The sequence below is a fragment of the Haliotis cracherodii genome, unplaced genomic scaffold, assembly GCF_022045235.1.
Source record: "Haliotis cracherodii isolate W230 unplaced genomic scaffold, xgHalCrac1.p SCAF_9, whole genome shotgun sequence".
NCBI classification, from domain to species: Eukaryota; Metazoa; Mollusca; class Gastropoda; order Lepetellida; family Haliotidae; genus Haliotis; species Haliotis cracherodii.
The window spans coordinates 59,493,612-59,514,133 of NW_027266343.1; the positions used below are offsets into that span (position 1 = coordinate 59,493,612).

Consider the following 20,522-nt stretch of genomic DNA (forward strand, 5'->3'; position numbering starts at 1 on the left):
TGTTACTGTATGGTCACTGCCAAACGAGGCATGCTTCATGTTTTACTAACAATTCAGTCTGTTACTGTATGGTCACTGCCAAACGAGGCATGCTTCATGTTTTACTAACAATTCAGTCTGTTACTGTATGGTCTCTGCCAAACGAGGCATGCTTCATGTTTTACTAACAATTCAGTCTGTTACTGTATGGTCACTGCCAAACGAGGGGAATCTTTCATGTGGATGTTTTAAATTCATTTAGCTCAAAAGTCTGAAGCATGGATTTAAGGTGAAGTAAAACTACATGCATCCACATTATCAAACCAATATTTGATCTTCCCATGAAGATCTGGGTTAGATTGGGTCTTGAGAAAGCTATGCTTGTTCCCCGTGAAGATCGGGTTAGATTGGGTCTTGAGAAAGCTATGCTTGTTCCCCGTGAAGATTGGGTTAGATTGGGTCTTGAAAAACCTATGCTTGTTCCCCGTGAAGATCTGGTTAGATTGGGTCTTGAGAAACCTATGCTTGTTCCACGTGAAGATCGGGTTAGATTGGGTCTTGAGAAACCTATGCTTGTTCCCCGTGAAGATCTGGGTTAGATTGGGTCTGGAGAAAGCTATGCTTGTTCCCCGTGAAGATCGGGTTAGATTGGGTCTTGAGAAAGCTATGCTTGTTCCCCGTGAAGATCTGGGTTAGATTGGGTCTTGAGAAACCTATGCTTGTTCCCCGTGAAGATCGGGTTAGATTGGGTCTTGAGAAAGCTACGCTTGTTCCCCGTGAAGATCTGGGTTAGAATTAGTTTTCAGCACACCAGATGCCTCAATAGGAGGAGCTTAACAGGATCGGTTGGTCACCTTAGTTGATGCATGTCACCGTATCCCTATTACACAGATCCATCCTCATGATGTGAATCACTGGATTGTCTGGTCCAGACTTGATCATTTACAATCTGCTGTCATATTGCTGGAATTTTGTTGAGTGCGATGTTAAACAACAAAGAAACAAACCACACTTCTTGGACCAGTTGAGGACACAGGTGGTGTTGTTCTGGACAATATCACATTACATGAAGTCATCTGGATGAAGGAATCGGTGAATGACATAAAGCTGACACCCCCTGACACGTTACTATTGTTGAAAGCAGCGTTAAACACAAGTCACTCATTTGAATTTTGTTTGTTGATGTAGATTAAATATTGCCAGCTGTACAGAAATAGATCCAAATTCATTGTCTGGTGCAGATGTAGATTAGGATCGCTGTAGTTGTGATTGACAGTCATTAAGTGGAGAACGGAGATGATGTTTCCATAGAGTTGAATTGACTGTCCCTTACATTTGTTTTTTGCAAAGATCACACAGCTGTGAAGATGGGGTTGGTTTTATATTTGCTGTTGGTATTTATGTCTCAGATTGCTGTTTAATATAGACTGTATTGTTTGATGCTATTAACTAATCGCATGTCGATAGAATCTTACTTCAAAGCTGGAAAGGTGTACTTCCGCAAGATAGGATCAAGGACTTGGTCTTTCCTCATTCAGTAGGAAATGTGATGATGATGATAATAGTATAATTGCATGGATGTAGAGATTGTTGGTGGTGTTGGTGGTGTTGAATGTCTTGTTGCTGCTGCTGATATTGTTGATGATGGGCGGTGGGGTAGCCTAGTGGTTAAACCATTCTCAAGTCATGCAGAAGACCAATGTTGATCTAAGGTAGCCCTGTGTCTGTAGGGTAGCCCTGTGGGTCTGTAGGGTAGCTCTGTGGGTCTCGAATAGCCCTATGGGTCTGTAGGGTAGCCCTGTGGGTCTCGGATAGCCCTGTGGGTCTGTAGGGTAACCCTGTGGGTCTGTAGGGTAGCCCTGTGGGTCTCGGATAGCCCTGTGGGTCTCGGATAGCCTTGTGGGTCTGTAGGGTAGCCCTGTGTATCTGTAGGGTAGCCCTGTGGGTCTCAGATAGCCTTGTTGGTCTGTAGGGTAGCCCTATGGGTCTGTAGGGTAGCCCTGTGGGTCTGTAGGGTAGCCCTGTGGGTCTCGGATAGCCCTGTGGGTCTGTAGGGTAGCCCTGTGGGTCTGTAGGGTAGCCCTGTGGGTCTCGGATAGCCCTATGGGTCTGTAGGGTAGCCCTGTGGGTCTCGGATAGCCCTGTGTGTCTGTAGGGTAGCCCTGTGGGTCTCGGATAGCCCTGTGGCTCTGTAGGGTAGCCCTGTGTGTCTGTAGGGTAGCCTTGTGGGTCTGTAGGGTAGCCCTGTGGGTCTCAGATAGCCTTGTGGGTCTGTAGGGTAGTCCTGTGGCTCTGTAGGGTAGCCCTATGGGTCTGTAGGGTAGCCCTGTGGGTCTCGGATAGCCCTGTGGGTCTGTAGGGTAGCCATGTTGGTCTAGGGTTGCCATGTTGGTCTGAAGGGTAGCACAAGTTAACACGTCATGTGATCTTGTCATGCCCCATGACTCACTATCCTTCCCCATACAGGTCCAGTTTGTAAAGTTTATTCTTTGAGTGGAGTGAAATGTGTGGGGTGGAGATGGGTTATGTGGAGAGGACCTTTCTTTGTATTTACAACATTCCCCTGTGATATGTTTTCAAAATTGCATAAAAACCTCCTCAATGTTAGACTCACTTGACATGCCCACTCAATCCTCAACTCCTGCTGTCACATAAGCCGCCCTCCTGACCAGACCTAGATCTCAGCCCCTGACACGCCCACTCAATCCTGAACTCCTGCTGTCATAAAAGCCGCCCTCCTGACCAGACCTAGATCTCAGCCCCTGACATGCCCACTCAATCCTGAACTCCTGCTGTCACACAAGCCGCCCTCCTGACCAGACGTAGATCTCAGCCCCTGACGCGCCCACTCAATCCTGAACTCCTGCTGTCACACAAGCCGCCCTGCTGACCAGACCTAGATCTCAGCCCCTGACACGCCCACTCAATCCTGAACTCCTGCTGTCACACAAGCCGCCCTCCTGACCAGACCTAGATCTCAGCCCCTGACGCGCCCACTCAATCCTGAACTCCTGCTGTCACACAAGCCGCCCTCCTGACCAGACCTAGATCTCAGCCCTTGACATGCCCACTCAATACTGAACTCCTGCTGTCACATAAGCCGCCCTCCTGACCAGACCTAGATCTCAGCCCCTGACACGCCCACTCAATCCTGAACTCGTGTTGTCACACAAGCCGCCCTCCTGACCAGACCTAGATCTCAGCCCCTGACACGCCCACTCAATCCTGAACTCCTGTTGTCACACAAGCCGCCCTCCTGACCAGACCTAGATCTCAGCCCCTGACATGCCCACTCAATCCTGAACTCCTGCTGTCAAACAAGCCGCCCTCCTGACCAGACCTAGATCTCAGCCCCTGACATGCCCACTCAATCCTGAACTCCTGCTGTCACACAAGCCGCCCTCCTGACCAGACGTAGATCTCAGCCCCTGACGCGCCCACTCAATCCTGAACTCCTGCTGTCACACAAGCCGCCCTCCTGACCAGACGTAGATCTCAGCCCCTGACGCGCCCACTCAATCCTGAACTCCTGCTGTCACACAAGCCGCAGACCCTGACATGCCCACTCAATCCTGAACTCCTGCTGTCACATAAGCCGCCCTCCTGACCAGACCTAGATCTCAGCCCCTGACACGCCCACTCAATCCTGAACTCCTGTTGTCACACAAGCCGCCCTCCTGACCAGACCTAGATCTCAGCCCCTGACACGCCCACTCAATCCTGAACTCCTGTTGTCACACAAGCCGCCCTCCTGACCAGACCTAGATCTCAGCCCCTGACATGCCCACTCAATCCTGAACTCCTGCTGTCACACAAGCCGCCCTCCTGACCAGACCTAGATCTCAGCCCCTGACATGCCCACTCAATCCTGAACTCCTGCTGTCACACAAGCCGCCCTCCTGACCAGACGTAGATCTCAGCCCCTGATGCGCCCACTCAATCCTGAACTCCTGCTGTCACACAAGCCGCCCTGCTGACCAGACCTAAATCTCAGCCCCTGACGCGCCCACTCAATCCTGAACTCCTGCTGTCACACAAGCCGCCCTGCTGACCAGACCTAGATCTCAGCCCCTGACGCGCCCACTCAATCCTGAACTCCTGCTGTCACACAAGCCGCCCTCCTGACTAGACCTAGATCTCAGCCCTTGACATGCCCACTCAATACTGAACTCCTGCTGTCACACAAGCCGCCCTCCTGACCATAACATGACATGACCTGTTGCTGTTACATAATATAAGAAGTTGTTTTGATTGTCTTTGTTTGTCATAAACAAACCTTTAATCATCAGACACCCACCCACTGAAGTTTAGTATTTGTTACCCGTCATTATGAAAATTTCATATTGAATGAAGAGAGACGAAGTCCTTGATCTTATCTTGCGGAAGTACGTCTCTCCAGCTTTGAAGTTAGATTCTATCGATATGTGTTTTGTAAAACCAGCAAAAAAGATGTGAATTATTCCATCACCAATGGTAAGGATAATTACTTATCAGCAGTATGATGACTTTGATGTTGTGTGCCCCTGTCGCAGGAACAAAGGGACTGGACGGTTAATAACCAAATGACCATTTGGACTGAGCCACCAATGCAGTGTTGAAGGCAGCCCGAGACTGCATTACTGGTAATGAGGGCAACTAATTGGAAATGTCACCAGCACAGTGTCTCTTCAAATCGTCAACTCTTTGCTCTTTAATGTTTAATTTTCCCTCCCGGGTGACACATTGCCAAGCGTGCCGCTATTACACCTCTTTTGTTTTTTCTCTAATTTGCGGGAGAATTGTTGACGCGAGGCTCACTTAAGCGTGCTCTTTTTGTGTGTTTGAACAAACATTGTCTCTTTATTTGAACAAATCAGCCTCATTTAGCTCCTCTCAGTCGGCTCTGCTTGCCCTAATCCAGTGTCACACCGACTCCATTCTGGGGATGGTTCACACATAGCGCCGGCAACTAGGAATGTGCGTGTGTAGAGTGGAAATGATCTGGCCATTTGCACCTCTTTGATTGGACATTTCTTAAATATTTCTTTTTTGTTGAAATGACAGTAAGATGAAATAGAAACGCTAACTAAATTTGACATTTGATTTTTGGCATTGTCTTCCGAATTGACCTTAAGATCAACCTCCATAAACACTGATGTGTGTGTACTGGTTCTGCCCTTTCAGACCTAACCCTAATGAGTTTACCTAACATATTTTGATGATGTTTACTTGCATATCTCTTGTGGTTTGGGTCAATCTAGTTGAGGATGATGTCCTTGTAGCATGCCAGTCAAATACATGTCACGGATTTGTATCATGATTGCATAGAGACTATTTGTCAAAGTAGGGCAGTGAGGTGGCTCACTCACTCACTCACTCACTCACTCACTCACTCACTCACTCACTCACTCACTCGTATAAGGCAAGTACTTTACAAATCCAAGCATTTACTACTTGGAATCAGTTTTAAAGAAACTTCGTTAAACTGTACATAACTGTACTTGTACGTTATGGGCCCTGTTGTTCAACAATAATGTCATGATAAAACAATGCTCTGCGACCAGATACCGTTATTGAAGGTCAAGGCCAAGGGGCCTCATACTGCTGTTAGCCTGACCTTTGTGACCTCAACAACTTTTTTCTATTCCCATTAGGCCCATGATTAATATTCTCCGTCCACAGATATTAAATCTTCACTTTCTCAACATTTTGATGAAGCAATTAATATCTCCAAGTTGACATGTGATTTGAACCAGATTCTGAACAAAGATAGAGATAGGCCTCAGTTTACTAAATTTTTAAAACCTTATGTTATGATAAGGAAAAGCTTGTGTTTATTCATGATGATTAAGTAGGGCCGTAACACAAAGGGAGATAAGTTTAGTCTAGTTCACGAGGTATTCCAAAGAAAGACTCCATGATATGCTGAATCAGCTGTTTGTTCAGACTCACGTGGAGATATGCAGAAACCCGAGAAGACCAGGTGACATTTTCAATGAACAGATAGTTATTTTCGTTAGCTGTTGTCAGTGTGGAGAATTACAAATTTCATTTAAACCTTCTCAGATTAAACACATATTGACATATCTGTAGGACTGGCGACATTTACAGTTTCATTTTCCTAAATGCACAGATGTAACCAATGTGCTGGAGGAAGTAGGAACTAGAGAGGCCCTCTCAATATAGATGTAATCTATCTGAATGTTGATAATAGTGTTGCAAAGGAAAGATATTGAGACATTCGGGGATATTTTCTCTTTCTTTATTAGTTGCACTTTAAATTTGGCAACCCTGAGAAAAGAATTCTTTTGTTTACTGTTTTAAATACAATTGTTTCATGGAAATTTATTCAATTCTTACAAGAAGAGGTTTATGAGAGAGAGAGAGAGAGAGAGAGAGAGAGAGAGAGAGTTGCCTAGATCAATGCTCATGATGTCAATCACTGGGTTGTCTGGTAACAGGACGGAAGGAAAGAAGTACGAAAGGAAAGAATGTGAGTGAACAAGAAATATGGGTGTGATTGGCGTCGTGTGATGGCAAAGGGCAGACTTGGGACTACTCCGAAGCCAAGTCTTAGCTCTTTCAGACTAACATGACCAATAATGGCTTTACTATAATAACATGTATTAAATGTGGTGTTGAGGCACATCTTTGGACTAAAATATATTTTGCCTTCAACATTACAGGAATAGAAAAAATCATTTGTTTGCTATGCTAGACTTGACTGTGGGAAGCCAGTAGATGGTAGGATATCACTTTTCCAGGTAAAACTCTACAGGTAAAGTTTCAACTCTTAATTGAATCTCATATATGTAAATATGTTCACTCAAGTAGGTGAGTAACAATTTCAATACTTAAGTACAACAGTGGGAGCTCTTACTCAAGCTTTTATAATGTTTTGTTCAGTTTTTGATATACAGAGAGTCAACACGGAAAAGAAAATCTAATTGAAAATTCAGTATGCATTTAAAAAACCCACAATGGTATGTTCAGTGTGTATTAGATTTTGTAAAGTTTAAAGCTTTTAAAGTTAAGTTGAATTGAAATCTAATATGGCGAACATCCTACTTCACTGTTGGTTTTACTCGTTTTCCCCTTGAATCAATAACTTGGTGCTATGCTTTTTAGTGTGGCTATGTCAGAGTAGGAAATTCTAAACATTAAACGAAAACTCCATATTTCATTTACGCCTGTCGATTCTTATCATGATCATTAAATATTCATCTGGCAGAGACGACTCCGTGCCTTTTGGACAGGTGATAATGAAACATGATATTATATATTATGTATCACCTGACACTCCTGTGGATCGATGTAGACTAGTTATACATCTGGTTTGGTAAAGATACGCCTTCAAGCTATAGGATTATATTATAAAAGAGATGTTAAAACTCAGCCTTACACTGGTATCCTATATATTGCTGGTGTTCTATGTGCTGGCCTGGAGATAGGATGTGCTGGCCTAGAGATAGGATGTGTTGGCCTAGAGATAGGACATGCTGGCCTAGAGATAGGATGTGCTGGCCTAGAGATAGGATGTGTTCACTTAGAGATAGGATGTGTTGGCCTAGAGATAGGATGTGTTGGCCTAGAGATAGGATGTGCTGGCCTAGAGATAGGATGTGTTGACCTAGAGATAGGATGTGCTGGCCTAGAGATAGGATGTGCTGGCCTAGAGATAGGATGTGCTGGCCTAGAGATAGGATGTGCTGGCCTAGAGATAGGATGTGTTGGCCTAGAGATAGGATGTGCTTGCCTAGAGATAGGATGTGTTGGCCTAGAGATAGGATGTGTTCACTTAGAGATAGGATGTGTTGGCCTAGAGATAGGATGTGTTGGCCTAGAGATAGGATGTGTTCACTTAGAGATAGGATGTGCTGGCCTAGAGATAGGATGTGTTTGTCTAGAGATAGGATGTGCTGGCCTAGAGATAGGATGTGTTGGCCTAGAGATAGGATGTGCTGGCCTAGAGATAGGATGTGTTTGTCTAGAGGTAGGATGTGCTGGCCTAGAGATAGGATGTGTTGGCCTAGAGATAGGATGTGCTGGCCTAGAAGTATGATGTGTTGGCCTAGAGGTAGGACGTGCTGGCCTAGAGATAGGATATGTTGGCCTAGAGATAGGACATGCTGGCCTAGAGTAGAGGTTATTGTAAAATTCAGTTTAGGACATGCCCAGTAAATTGGGTCAGGGTCAGATGAAAGGCAAAATATGAAGTTGAAATTCCTTGCAAGGATTTAGTACTGTAGAATTCTTTTTCTTAAAGATATTTATTGAGTAACATTCCATGAAGAAACAGTGGCAATATTATATGAACTACAAAATATACTGAACGGAAACGTTAGGGATCATGAATATGTTTGGGATGTTGTTTTGAAGTGAAGACTGAGCACACAGGTTTGAAACCAGTAAAAAGATATTCATGATTCACTTATTTTGTTCAGTATATATGCAGTGTGAATACAAAACACAAAGATACATTCCAGATACAAAGGAGGTACATTCTAACAATATCATTTAAAGATGTGTCATATGTATTGATAGAAGAAGACGACACTACGTTTACCCTGATGAGTAAAACTATAGAAAACAGTATCGGTGAAACATATTCTCGATATTGCAGCTTTGACTGGATAACATGACACTAATACTCCTTGAAATGATCTTCTTTGCTGTGTGTTCAGGTATAAAATTACTATAATGGAACATTGGAACCATTTGTGCAGAAGTGGCAAAGATCTTGGGACAATGGTATTTGGCCTGCGCTGGTTGAGACCAGCTTATAATGAACATGGTGAGATGGAATAACTGAGTTACTGTAGGATTATATCAGGTGGTATACGGGTTGTGTTTCATCCTACTAGTGGACAACTAGTGGACAAGTGCTGAGTTACTGTAGGATTATATAAGGTGGTATACAGGTTGTGTTTCATCCTACTAGTGGACAAGTGCTGAGTTACTGTAGGATTATATAAGATGGTATACGGGTTGTGTTTCATCCTCAATATGTTACTAGTGGACAACTAGTGGACAACTAGTTGACAAGTCCTGAGTTACTGTAGGATTATATAAGATGGTATACGGGTTGAGTTTCATCCTCAATATGTTACTAGTGGACAACTAGTGGACAAGTGCTGAGTTACTGTAGGATTATATAAGGTGGTATACAGGTTGTGTTTCATCCTACTAGTGGACAAGTGCTGAGTTACTGTAGGATTATATAAGATGGTATACGGGTTGTGTTTCATCCTCAATATGTTACTAGTGGACAACTAGTGGACAACTAGTTGACAGGTGCTGTGTTACTGTAGGATTATATAAGGTGGTATACGGGTTGTGTTTCATCCTCAATATGTAACTAATGGACAACTAGTGGACAACTAGTGGACAAGTGCTGAGTTACTGTAGGATTATGTAAGATGGTATACAGGTTGTATTTCATCCTCAATATGTTACTAGTGGACAACTAGTGGACAAGTGCTGAGTTACTGTAGGATTATATAAGGTGGTATACGGATTGTGTTTCATCCTACTAGTGGACAAGTGCTGAGTTACTGTAGGATTATATAAGATGGTATATGGGTTGTGTTTCATCCTCAATATGTTACTAGTGGACAACTAGTGGACAACTAGTTGACAAGTCCTGAGTTACTGTAGGATTATATAAGATGGAATACGGGTTGTGTTTCATCCTCAATATGTTACTAGTGGACAACTAGTGGACAAGTGCTGAGTTACTGTAGGATTATATAAGGTGGTATACGGGTTGTGTTTCATCCTACTAGTGGACAAGTGCTGAGTTACTGTAGGATTATATAAGATGGTATACGGGTTGTGTTTCATCCTCAATATGTTACTAGTGGACAACTAGTGGACAACTAGTTGACAAGTGCTGAGTTACTGTAGGATTATATAAGATGGTATACGGGTTGTGTTTCATCCTCAATATGTTACTAGTGGACAACTAGTGGACAATTAGTGGACAAGTGCTGAGTAACTGTAGGATTATATAAGATGGTATACAGGTTGTATTTCATCCTCAGTATGTTACTAGTGGACAACTAGTGGACAAGTGCTGAATTACTGTAGGATTATATAAGGTGGTATACGGGTTGTGTTTCATCCTCAATATGTTACTAGTGGACAACTAGTGGACAACTAGTTGACAGGTGCTGTGTTACTGTAGGATTATATAAGGTGGTATACGGGTTGTGTTTCATCCTCAATATGTTACTAGTGGACAACTAGTGGACAACTAGTGGATAAGTGCTGAGTTACTGTAGGATTATATAAGGTGGTATAAATGGACTATGAAGAAAACATTATGACTCACTCACTCACTCACTCACTCACTCACTCACTCACTCATTATCAATAATGGTTTTTGCATCCTATAACATAATAAAATGCAAATATACAGCACAAGACAGCCTTCCCATTGTAGGTGTTCCTTTACTTGTTTTGAGTAGTATAATTGACAGTCATGATGCCTCAGTTTGTATCACTGCTGTCTGTGAGTGAGTGAGTGTTCAAACACTACATTGACACATGGATAACTGGGACCTATTCTACCCAGGAATCACAAGTGACCGGCACTATTGGAATTAAATGGGTAAATGTATCAAATTTTGTATCATGTTGATTCTGTAAATGTTTTAATCTAGTCACCACCTCACTCACCTCACCAACGGAATCCCCCAACCAACCACCCCCAAGCCAACCCAACCTCACCCCACCTCACTCCATCTCACCAAACAAACCCCCTCAAGCCAATCCCACCACCTCATCCACCTCAACCCACCTAAGTTCCAACCCTCTTACCCCACCACCTTGCTTTGTCACACCCCACACAACACCCCACCACCTCGCTTTGTTGCACCCTGCCCCACACCCAACCACCTTGCTTTGTCGCACCCCGCCCCACGACCAACCACCTTGCTTTGTCCCGCCCCACACAACACCCCACCACCTCGCTTTGTTGCACCCCGCCCCACACCCAACCACCTTGCTTTGTCCCACCCCACACAACACCCCACCACCTCGCTTTGTTGCACCCCGCCCCACACCCAACCACCTTGCTTTGTCACACCCCGCCCCACGCCCAACCACCTTGCTTTGTCCCGCCCCACACAACACCCCACCACCTTGCTTTGTTGCACCCCGCCCCACACCCAACCACCTTGCTTTGTTGCACCCTGCCCCACGCCCAACCACCTGGCCTCGCTTTGTCGCACCCTGCCCCACACCCAACCACCTTGCTTTGTCGCACCCCACCCCATGCCCAACCAACTGGCCTCGCTTTGTCGCACCCTGCCCCACACCCAACCACCTTGCTTTGTCACACCCCACCCCATGCCCAACCAACTGGCCTCGCTTTGTCGCACCCTGCCCCACGCCCAGCCACCTGGCCTCACTTTGTCGCACCCCGCCCCACGCCCAACCACCTGGCCTCACTTTGTCGCACCCCACCCCCCGCCCAACCAACTGGCCTCGCTTTGTCGCACCCTGCCCCACGCCCAGCCACCTGGCCTCACTTTGTCGCACCCCGCCCCACGCCCAACCACCTGGCCTCACTTTGTCGCACCCCACCCCACGCCCAACCACCTTGCTTTGTCGCACCCCACACCATAACATACCACCTCGTTTTGTCGCACCCCCCCACACACCACACCAGACATTCCCCCACAACATTTTTTTTTTATCGCTGTGTACCAAACTGTTTTTGATCACAACAGCCTAAAATTAAGATACCTTGAAAGTAAGACCTCAATAATACAATATACAGGTGATAGCTTGGAATCTATGGTTGTTTCACACCTCAATATCCAGTTGGCAGTGTCCATACCTGAAAATGAGAAATATCAAACAGAATACATAAATAACAAATGTCCTTTTATAGGAAATGTTGTGTTTTGAATAATATGATTTACTCCAAAATGTTTTCTGACATACTTTGATAAAAACCTTTAGTATCATAACAGATCAAATCAGGCATATAATGTTTTGCATTTCAAAAAACCTATATCCCTCTGTGGAATAATAAACATTGTGATATTACATTGGTCATCACATTACACCCAAGTCATGCACTTTACAAGCTACTTCCTTGAAATGTTTTAAAACATAACTATACCTATCACTGAATGTTACTGAGATCCTACCTAACAGGTGTTGAAAACTGACAAGCAGTGGCTGTGCATCAGCGTACGGCAGGCAGTTCAGTGTTTAGGGAACATGTGAGTGTGCGAGGAGCGTGTGTGTGTATGGATCGAGACAAGCACAGGTTATAGCGTGACCTAGGCGGAATGCCTGTCAAGGTGTGAGAGACCCAATAATTCAGGTATGCTTGGAGCTGCAGGGTAGACCTGGCCGAGCCCTACAGGGTTTCACGCTCACCGAATTAGCCCAGCTCAAGCCTTCCACTGCTAATGTCACATGGCGGACACGAAAGAAAAGCCAGTGTACATCTTTAGTCAACGGTTTTGTGTTTGAGAATATTTCCTATCTGGGGATAAGTGGATACAGGAAAAGTGGGGACTGTGACGGAAGTGGTCAGGAGTCTAAGGTGATCCAAGGTGTGATGCGAGTTTGGATTACGACAGTTTTGTTTAATAATCTGGATGTACCTTCCAGCGTCTTGGCGACACCGATTTTCCTTGCTGGCATCTTCATACCGAATACAGGTAAGAGTGGGGACATTTTGGTGACCTCTTCGTCGAGTTAAGTCCGATCTTGACCGTGTTGGGCTCATTGACATGGTGTCCCAACTGTTGACAGTCTCCGATCAGGTTTGAAAGTACTAGAGCAAGCCCACACAACCTCCACGGAGAAAGTGTGTTGCAGTGTTCCTTGTATAGGATTCAGAAGAATTTGGGGATTCTACGTCCCGGGGTTGAATAATTGGAGATATATATGAAGTGTTTGACATATTTTCCTGTTTGAACAAAGGACATCTTGCTTGCTATTTGGTGATTATTTGTAAAGCCATGTCGGGAATGACTAATCATGGATTAGGGAAATGATACGTGACAGTGTTTGTCATTATTGGTTAATTACCCAGGATTTGGACTTTGGGTGAGAATGGTATCCAGATGAAATTGTAGGGGTATTTGGTAAGACAGGTTTGTGATGGTTGTAAGGCAGCCTATGAAACAGTTTATTTGGGTCAACACGTCATACGATCAATACACGTTTATGACCAGCGGTGACTATGTTTGTATTCCACATGCCTTGTCGTCAGCGTGTCTATTGCAGTTATCGACACAACAATATGCATATGGCATGTTATACCATATCTGGTTTCTAGGCTGAGGTGGAACCGGTTGTGTTTGTAAGCAGATTGGAACACTAGTGTGAACAGTTTTCTCATTTTTGGGTTAAGCCTGCAGTCCGTCAATATATGTAAATGTATTTCATCATGTGTTTTGGTATCAAGAATTTAATGTCTTGAATTATTCTTAACCTGGAGGAATGGTTAATGTCATTTTCTGTTTAATTAGAGTAATTTGTTAATAAGAGTAATTTGTGAATTAGAGACATTTGTTGTGCTTTTCTCTTTTAAGATTTATTTGCCATTACATTTTTTTTGTGAATTTAGGTTTGAATTTCATCCAGTCATATATTTCAGAGAAGGGTATTGTGAAAAAAGACTCCCGTGTTGTGTTTTCTGGTTTCAGTATGGCTGAGCCAGTAAAGAATAGTGCTTTTCTGATTATATATTTACTATACAACATTCATTTATCTTAAGTCATTTTTTTACAAATGAAACAATATCTTATATTTGTGATCAAAAGAAGTCCTTGCTAAAAAAAACCTGAAACAGAATAAAGCCTTTTCCTGAAAGAAGAACTATGTATATTGGTTTTTTTTGTGTTAATGTAAAAAATTGCATGAAAATATTGTTTTAAATGAAGTTTAAAAATATTTGTTGATGATATTATTATTGGATCAAAAAAATATGATTCCAAGTGCCTGAAGGTCATTTTCCAAATGTTCTAGTTAAAACATATTTTCAGTGATTATCAATGAATTTTTGCTTATGCCTGTGTCATGATAAAGAGTTTTGTTCAATTTTTTTATGAAATCCCTTATAATAAGTTTATATAATCTTGAAAAACTTTTTAATTTACTGAGATAGAAGCAGTTGGATTTACTGATATAGGAGTAGTTGTAATACAAGCAGCGCACAGGACTACACTGGCAAGATATAAGACAATCATGATAATGTGAGGGAGTTAATTTAGATTACTCCAAATTTGTTGTTTGAATTTTAAAAAAAAAATTAAGTGTGCTGCCCAAATTAAAACCCTAAGGAAAATAATTTCAATGCTACATATGTTGTGATAATGTGAGGAAGTTAATTGAGGTAAATTCAAATTTACTGTTGGAATTTATTTTTTTATGTGTTAGGTGTGTTGCCCAATTTAAAACCCTAAAAAAATAATTTAAATGCAAGATATATTGTGCTAATGTGAGGGAGTTAATTTAGGTTCATTCAAATATGTTGTGTGAAAATAATTTTCATTTGTCAGTTGTGTTGCTCATTTTAGAAGCCTAAGAAAAATAATTTAAATGTTAGATGTCTCAAACACATAGAACAGCTTCATAATACATCTTAATAACTTTAGACATTTTGTTTTGTAAAAGATTTATATTTCTGTACATTGAACATTTTGAAATACTTTTTGTACACCAGGCTTGACAAACATTTCATAAAGAATCTTTGAAACATGTATTATATATAGCTGTATGTGAAATGGAACGGAAACATTAAAACAGAAAAACACTGAAAACTCTTAGGAAACAGAAATAATTTATTTCTTGCTGTACAGATGACAGAATTCATTAATCCATTGACTTCCATTCCCTTGATGAAATAAACAAGTTCAAAGAACTAATTTCCCATTAACCACAGGTTCCCCTCAATAGCCTATTTGACAATTTCATTTCAACTATGCTGTCACAATTAAAGCAAAAACTTGCTTGGCCAACAGAAAAGAAAACATTTTTTTGAAAGGACATTCTGGCTTCCTCCCTGCTGAAGTTTCACTGTTGAGATTGTTCGTAAAGTGTATTAACAAGTTTATTGTTGGAGGGGAGGGATTACTAGGAACCTGTTTGTCAGAGATGAGGCTGACAACAGAGGGGTAGAAAAGTCGAAAAAATAATTTCCTATATTAATATTACTGAATTTTGCAATCAGCATTTTGACCTATATGTATTGGACTATTTCATTGTTTGTTTTTGTGGATATTTTAAATATATTTTATTAACAGCTGCTTATTGTGTATAGATTCTGAAGGTGACAAAATGTGTTTACTAGCCTCCTCGTGCTCGCTGTGTTATGACTCGTCTTGTGTTTATCTCTGTGTGTATTGGATAACACAAGTATGCGACATGCTCAAGTAGGTTGAGGTTCAAACAATGTTAACAATAACATCACTGCGTACAGTAACCAGAGGACGATAGTGTCCTTTATCAACAGAAGGAGAGGTTATTTCAATATTAAAGTTTTATCTCTCGTTCAGACTCAAAATGGCCACAACACAACGGATCCATTATTAAGGTAGGATTTGAATTAAAACGGTATAATGGTGAGAGAAGGATGTTTCTATGCTGAGGATGATTGGAATTATGATAGGAATATTTTTTTATGTTTTTTTGTCGTCTGAACCAGTTTTATAGTCTGAAAAATATTTATGTTTTATTATATGCAAAATATTATGAGACATGAATAGATCTTGTCAGCTTATGAATAATGGATGTCCATTATGCTATTTAAAAATATAAAACATCAATGCCGAAGAATAATCAGTCTCGATTATCAACTGAAATAGATTCCATGGGCGTCAAAGGCAAAATAGTGGTGAAGATTATATGAAAGGACAAGAGGTGTTCACGTCAAGGGGTAAGCATGTCCTACACCCTACCAGTAGCGCCACTAGGGCTGCAACGATACAGGAAGGTCACCATACGATACGTATCTCGATACGCAATGATAAAAAAAACCCCCAGATAACAGTACTCCAGTACTCCCACATTTATTAAGTTTCAAGGCTTAAAGCATGTCAAGATTGAACCTTTCATAAAGTTGGAACAGTCAAAATTATTTTTTAATAACAAGACTACTGAAGTTGTTGAGCTTCAAAGTGGAATTTTCTCTAACTTTCCTTCAAAACAATTCAAAGTTCAAACACCAGAAAATAATTAATGTACTTCACCAGTGATACAACTTCAAAGAATTTTGATGCAATGGTCAAAGAAATTGTATCTGAAATTATTGTTTTATCAGGAATAATATATTCCAATATTGTGTAACTTTAGTTGCAGCTTTTACATTTAGTATATATATAATATATTTAAAATTATAAGAACCACAAGCCTAGCATTTTGGTACTTGTAATTGCTGTTGCAGGATATTTTTACATAGGGACTTCCTGCGCTACATGTATTTCGATTGCAAAAATGTTATGTTGACAAATATTAGCCAAATTGCCACAAATATGATTTTAACGAGTCTAAGTATGGCATTTATAATATATGTATCCATTCTCTAGCAACTAAAGTTCGCTTCAAGGCGTTAATAGCAGTAATCTGACCGTGGTTGCTGTAAATAACGTTGTGCGATCTACTGATCAATTCATACACAATTTCACCTAAATTAATGAAAACAATATTAAATGAAATTTTGAATAAAATTAATAAAATATATTACAAACACAAGTCCAGACATACAAAGAACACATTTTAAAAACCAGATAGTATAATAATGGTATTGAATTGCGTATTTCAGTTCGGATTTGCTGACTGGTATTTATGGTGTTATGTGCTTGCGGTTATAAGCTGATAATGTTTTTTAAGATGGGGAAAAACATTTGTCAGCGTAAAACCTGACGATATTAAAAATGTAAGTACCTTTTGGGGAGCCATGCATTACCACACCCTAAAACCAAGTTAGTGGTTTATTGAAGGGCACAATAGCGAGGAAAAAGTGCCCACCCACCCACCCACTGTAAATTGTGCAAAGTAAATCATCAGGGTGCCATCCCATAAAGGGATCTTCGAGCTAAGTTGGACGTAGGTCCCCTACTTTAACATAGGCTTACAGTAGTCATACTGCTGAGGTTGCTTTGTGAAATGGGTACCTGTCCTAAAAGTTAAAAAATAAAAAATAATTTGAACATTAAACTTCAGTATGGATGTTTTATCTAGCTCTTTATCTGGAGGCACAGATGTCTAATTAATGCAGAAATGACATGTATACAGAACTCTACATACATGACAAAACATCCTGCAGCACATCAGAATGAGTCACATTGTGACAGTTGTGATGGGGAACCCCCCACTCGAGCCCCTCATATTGTGAGCAGGTGATTTCACCATTTGTTCACTGGCATTACACAACCCATGCTGGCAACCGAGGTCAGAGGTCAGCCACATGGCTAGAATTCCCTCTTTTCCCCAAAATCAGAACCAACCCTACTTCTAAGTTTTACATTTGTTTGGGATGGCTGGTGTTAAGTTCAGTGAGAGCTCAGTTGGAGGTAAGCTTCCTGATTCATTTCACTTGACAAGCCGGATGTATGGAGAGTTGTGACGACCTCCATGTACCAGCGACAGGCTATGTGCTGTTTATGTGTTGCCAGTTCATACAATGGTGGGTCGAGATTATTGTCTTCTGACAGTCACTGTCATTGTGTAGAGGTTGTATATATCTCATTGTCATAAAGCTTGATGACATGAAATGTGTGCTTGTAGATGCTACCACTTTCATTACAGAATTATTATATAGGGTTGTGCTGTGGAAATGATCAACTCTGTCAATGGGCAATGCCCTGTCTATGTTGCTATGACAATGTTTGATGTTTGGATGACACACCTGTAGCTTTAGAGTTGTCTTGTCCCAATTTTATTGCCAAATGCAATGTCCCTTCTCTGTACACTGTACAGATTAACTGCTATCGATCCGTCACTGTTGTGTATTTAAATGACATTGAATCGTAAGATGAATGAGCTCTGTCACTTGTCTCATATTGGCATTTGGAGCAGAGTTGCCTTCAGACATATATCATATTTGTCGGTCATAAAATATGATGCATTGTGTAGGGCGTGATTGAGAGTGAGTGAGGTGGGGGTTTTCATGCTTGACAGGGCATATTACAAGAGACAGCTCTGGCGAGGAAGAATGTAGAAGGAATGAAAATATGTGGAAGGAATGAAAGTGTTGGTGGAGTGAAAATCTGTTAAGGGAATGAGGTAGACTAACATTTAGTCTCTGAAATTAACATATTTTACAGAAAAAACAGTTGTTAAATTACAGTTGTAAAATATGATAAAAAGGAGCCCAGAAACTTTCTTCATTTTCAGATTCTGCAGTAATCTAGACTTGCCACACATTAAAAACTTGCATGGGCTGTATTTGATATATTTGTCTCAGGGTCGGTGTGACAGACTAGGAATGTGGGTGTGTGGAAGGAATGAAAGAGTGTAGCACAAAATTAATTTTATGCATAGAAGTTTCAATTATTATTAGTGGTGAAAATTCTCAATTGCTAATCAGTTAATTGACAATCCATCCACAGATCTGTTTTTACTTTAAGTTTAAAAGGAATTATTAATTACTACAAACTACCGTGCTGTACGTTCACCATGCTCTGTTGACTTGTCTGTTTGTTTGTTGTTTAACGAATCATTCAGCAATATACCATCTCTGTTGAAAATGAAACTATGCATCTGTGACCAACTAGTTAGGTGAATAAAATCAGAGTCAGCTTTAAATTCAAGATGAAAATGACAGAGAAATTAATAGAACAAGGCAATAATGGCCATGTGAAATATTTGCATGTACTTTGATGGAGAATTCCACATCAGAATTGACATATGTTGATAATAATTGATAGAAGTGTTCTATTTCGTTCACCAGTTGTGGTGACCCCTGAAATAGATTTCCTCATGCGTTGATGTGGTGGGGTTAGATTTCAGGTTGATATGGTATTACCTGTCCAAGTCAATGGGGGACGTGTGGGGTAGCCTAGTGGTTAAAGCCTTTGCTTGTCACGACGAAGACCCGGGTTCAATACCCGACATGAGTACAATGTGTGAAGCCCATTTCTGGTGTCCCCCGCCGTGATATTGCTGGAATATTGCCAAAAGCGGCGTAAAACCATACTCACTCACTTACTCACTCACTTACTCACTCACTCCCTCACTCACTCCATGTCAGTGAGTTTACAGTAGCTGCATCAGGAAACTTGCCTTTGCATGTGTTTGTGATGGATGCCACCAGTGGGGCAGGACATGCTCACCTTTCCACGAACACCTGGTGTCATCACTATTTGATAGTGCTCAGGCTCCTGATGGAGTCGGAATCCTACAGCAGACTCTGCTTTTGGTAGAGATTTCTTATGATTATGGAATGGTTGTTGTCACTTTTATTTTATTAACACTGATGTTCATATGATGTTTATATCACGTCAAGGGAGGAAATATAGTTAACATTCTCTTTAGGAACCTTTGGTAACATTGAGGTGTTTTATACATGGCATTGTTGGCAAATAAATATAATTCCTGTTGGTAGTCAATGTAGCATTGTTAATTGGTTACCACACATTCTTAAATTTACAGTTTAATTTCTTTATTTTGAAAGCTGCATAGTTTCTTTTACCCAATTACAATAGTTTGCATTTCCAGTATAGAAAAAACACAAAATAATATAGTCTTAATTGAAAACATGAATTGCTATTTTGTTCAATATTTTAAGATCACACAAATCTATTTTCTTCTGTTGGGCCTTATGTTTTGAAAGTGGAAATTGAAGAAAAACTGTTGTTGCTGTGTTTGATTTGAAAAGTAGTTTTAAGCATGTTTGGGATTATTTGTTTTAACGTTTATTAATTATATATTTTATTAAATTAATGTCCATCCCTCACAATATTTGAATAAAATAAATTTTATCCTGAAATGGCATATGCCATGAGAGACAAAAAAATATTCATCCATGTAGATATATCTTACAACCATCCCGGGGTGGTCGGGTACCCTAGTGGTTAAAGCATTCGCTCATCACGCTGAAGACCCAAGTTTGATTCCAAACATGGGTACTATGTGTGAAACCCATTTCTGGTGTCCCCCGTCGTGATATTGCTGGAATATTGCTAAAAGCGGCGTAAAACCAAACTCACTCACTCAATTACAACCATCCCAAAGGCTCCCACGGGACATCCCTGTCACACTCCAGAGGTATTTAGGTAGTTGGCAAAATTCATGGAAGCAGCGGTAGTTTTAGTAAATGACATTGAGATATTTTACATGACTTTATCAGTGAGTGAGTGAGTGAGTGCGTTGGGTTTAATACTGATTTGAACAGTGTTCTAGTTATGTCACGGCATGTCAGCTTCGTGTGGGAGGAGGGAGCATGGTGGCCCGGTCGTCTAAGGCGCCCTGATTCGCTGTGCAGAGTTGCATCCATTAGGCACGCCAGAAACCTTTGATTGTGGGTTCGCATCCTGGTTCGCCCTGATTATGTTTCCAGGTCTGTCAGCACCATACCTGTGCTCATGGGTTTC

At 41.4% G+C, this 20,522-nt stretch overlaps 1 protein-coding gene across 8 annotated transcripts in view; it reads left to right on the forward strand.

Annotated features, from left to right (window-relative positions):
- Nucleotides 1-20,522, forward strand: part of LOC139453311 (thyroid hormone receptor beta-like) — a 348,228-nt gene that overhangs the window by 215,679 nt on the left and 112,027 nt on the right. Inside the window, exon 1 of one of the 8 annotated variants that reach the window (XM_071234974.1) lies at nt 12,237-12,641. The exons of 6 other annotated variants lie outside the window; for them this stretch is intronic. In XM_071234974.1, the coding sequence (XP_071091075.1) occupies nt 12,579-12,641 (63 nt within the window). In that variant the 5' untranslated portion in view covers nt 12,237-12,578. Of the gene's footprint in view, nt 1-12,236; nt 12,642-17,424; nt 17,502-20,522 lie in introns of those variants that run through there. One more of the 8 variants, XM_071234978.1, reaches the window with a different exon arrangement.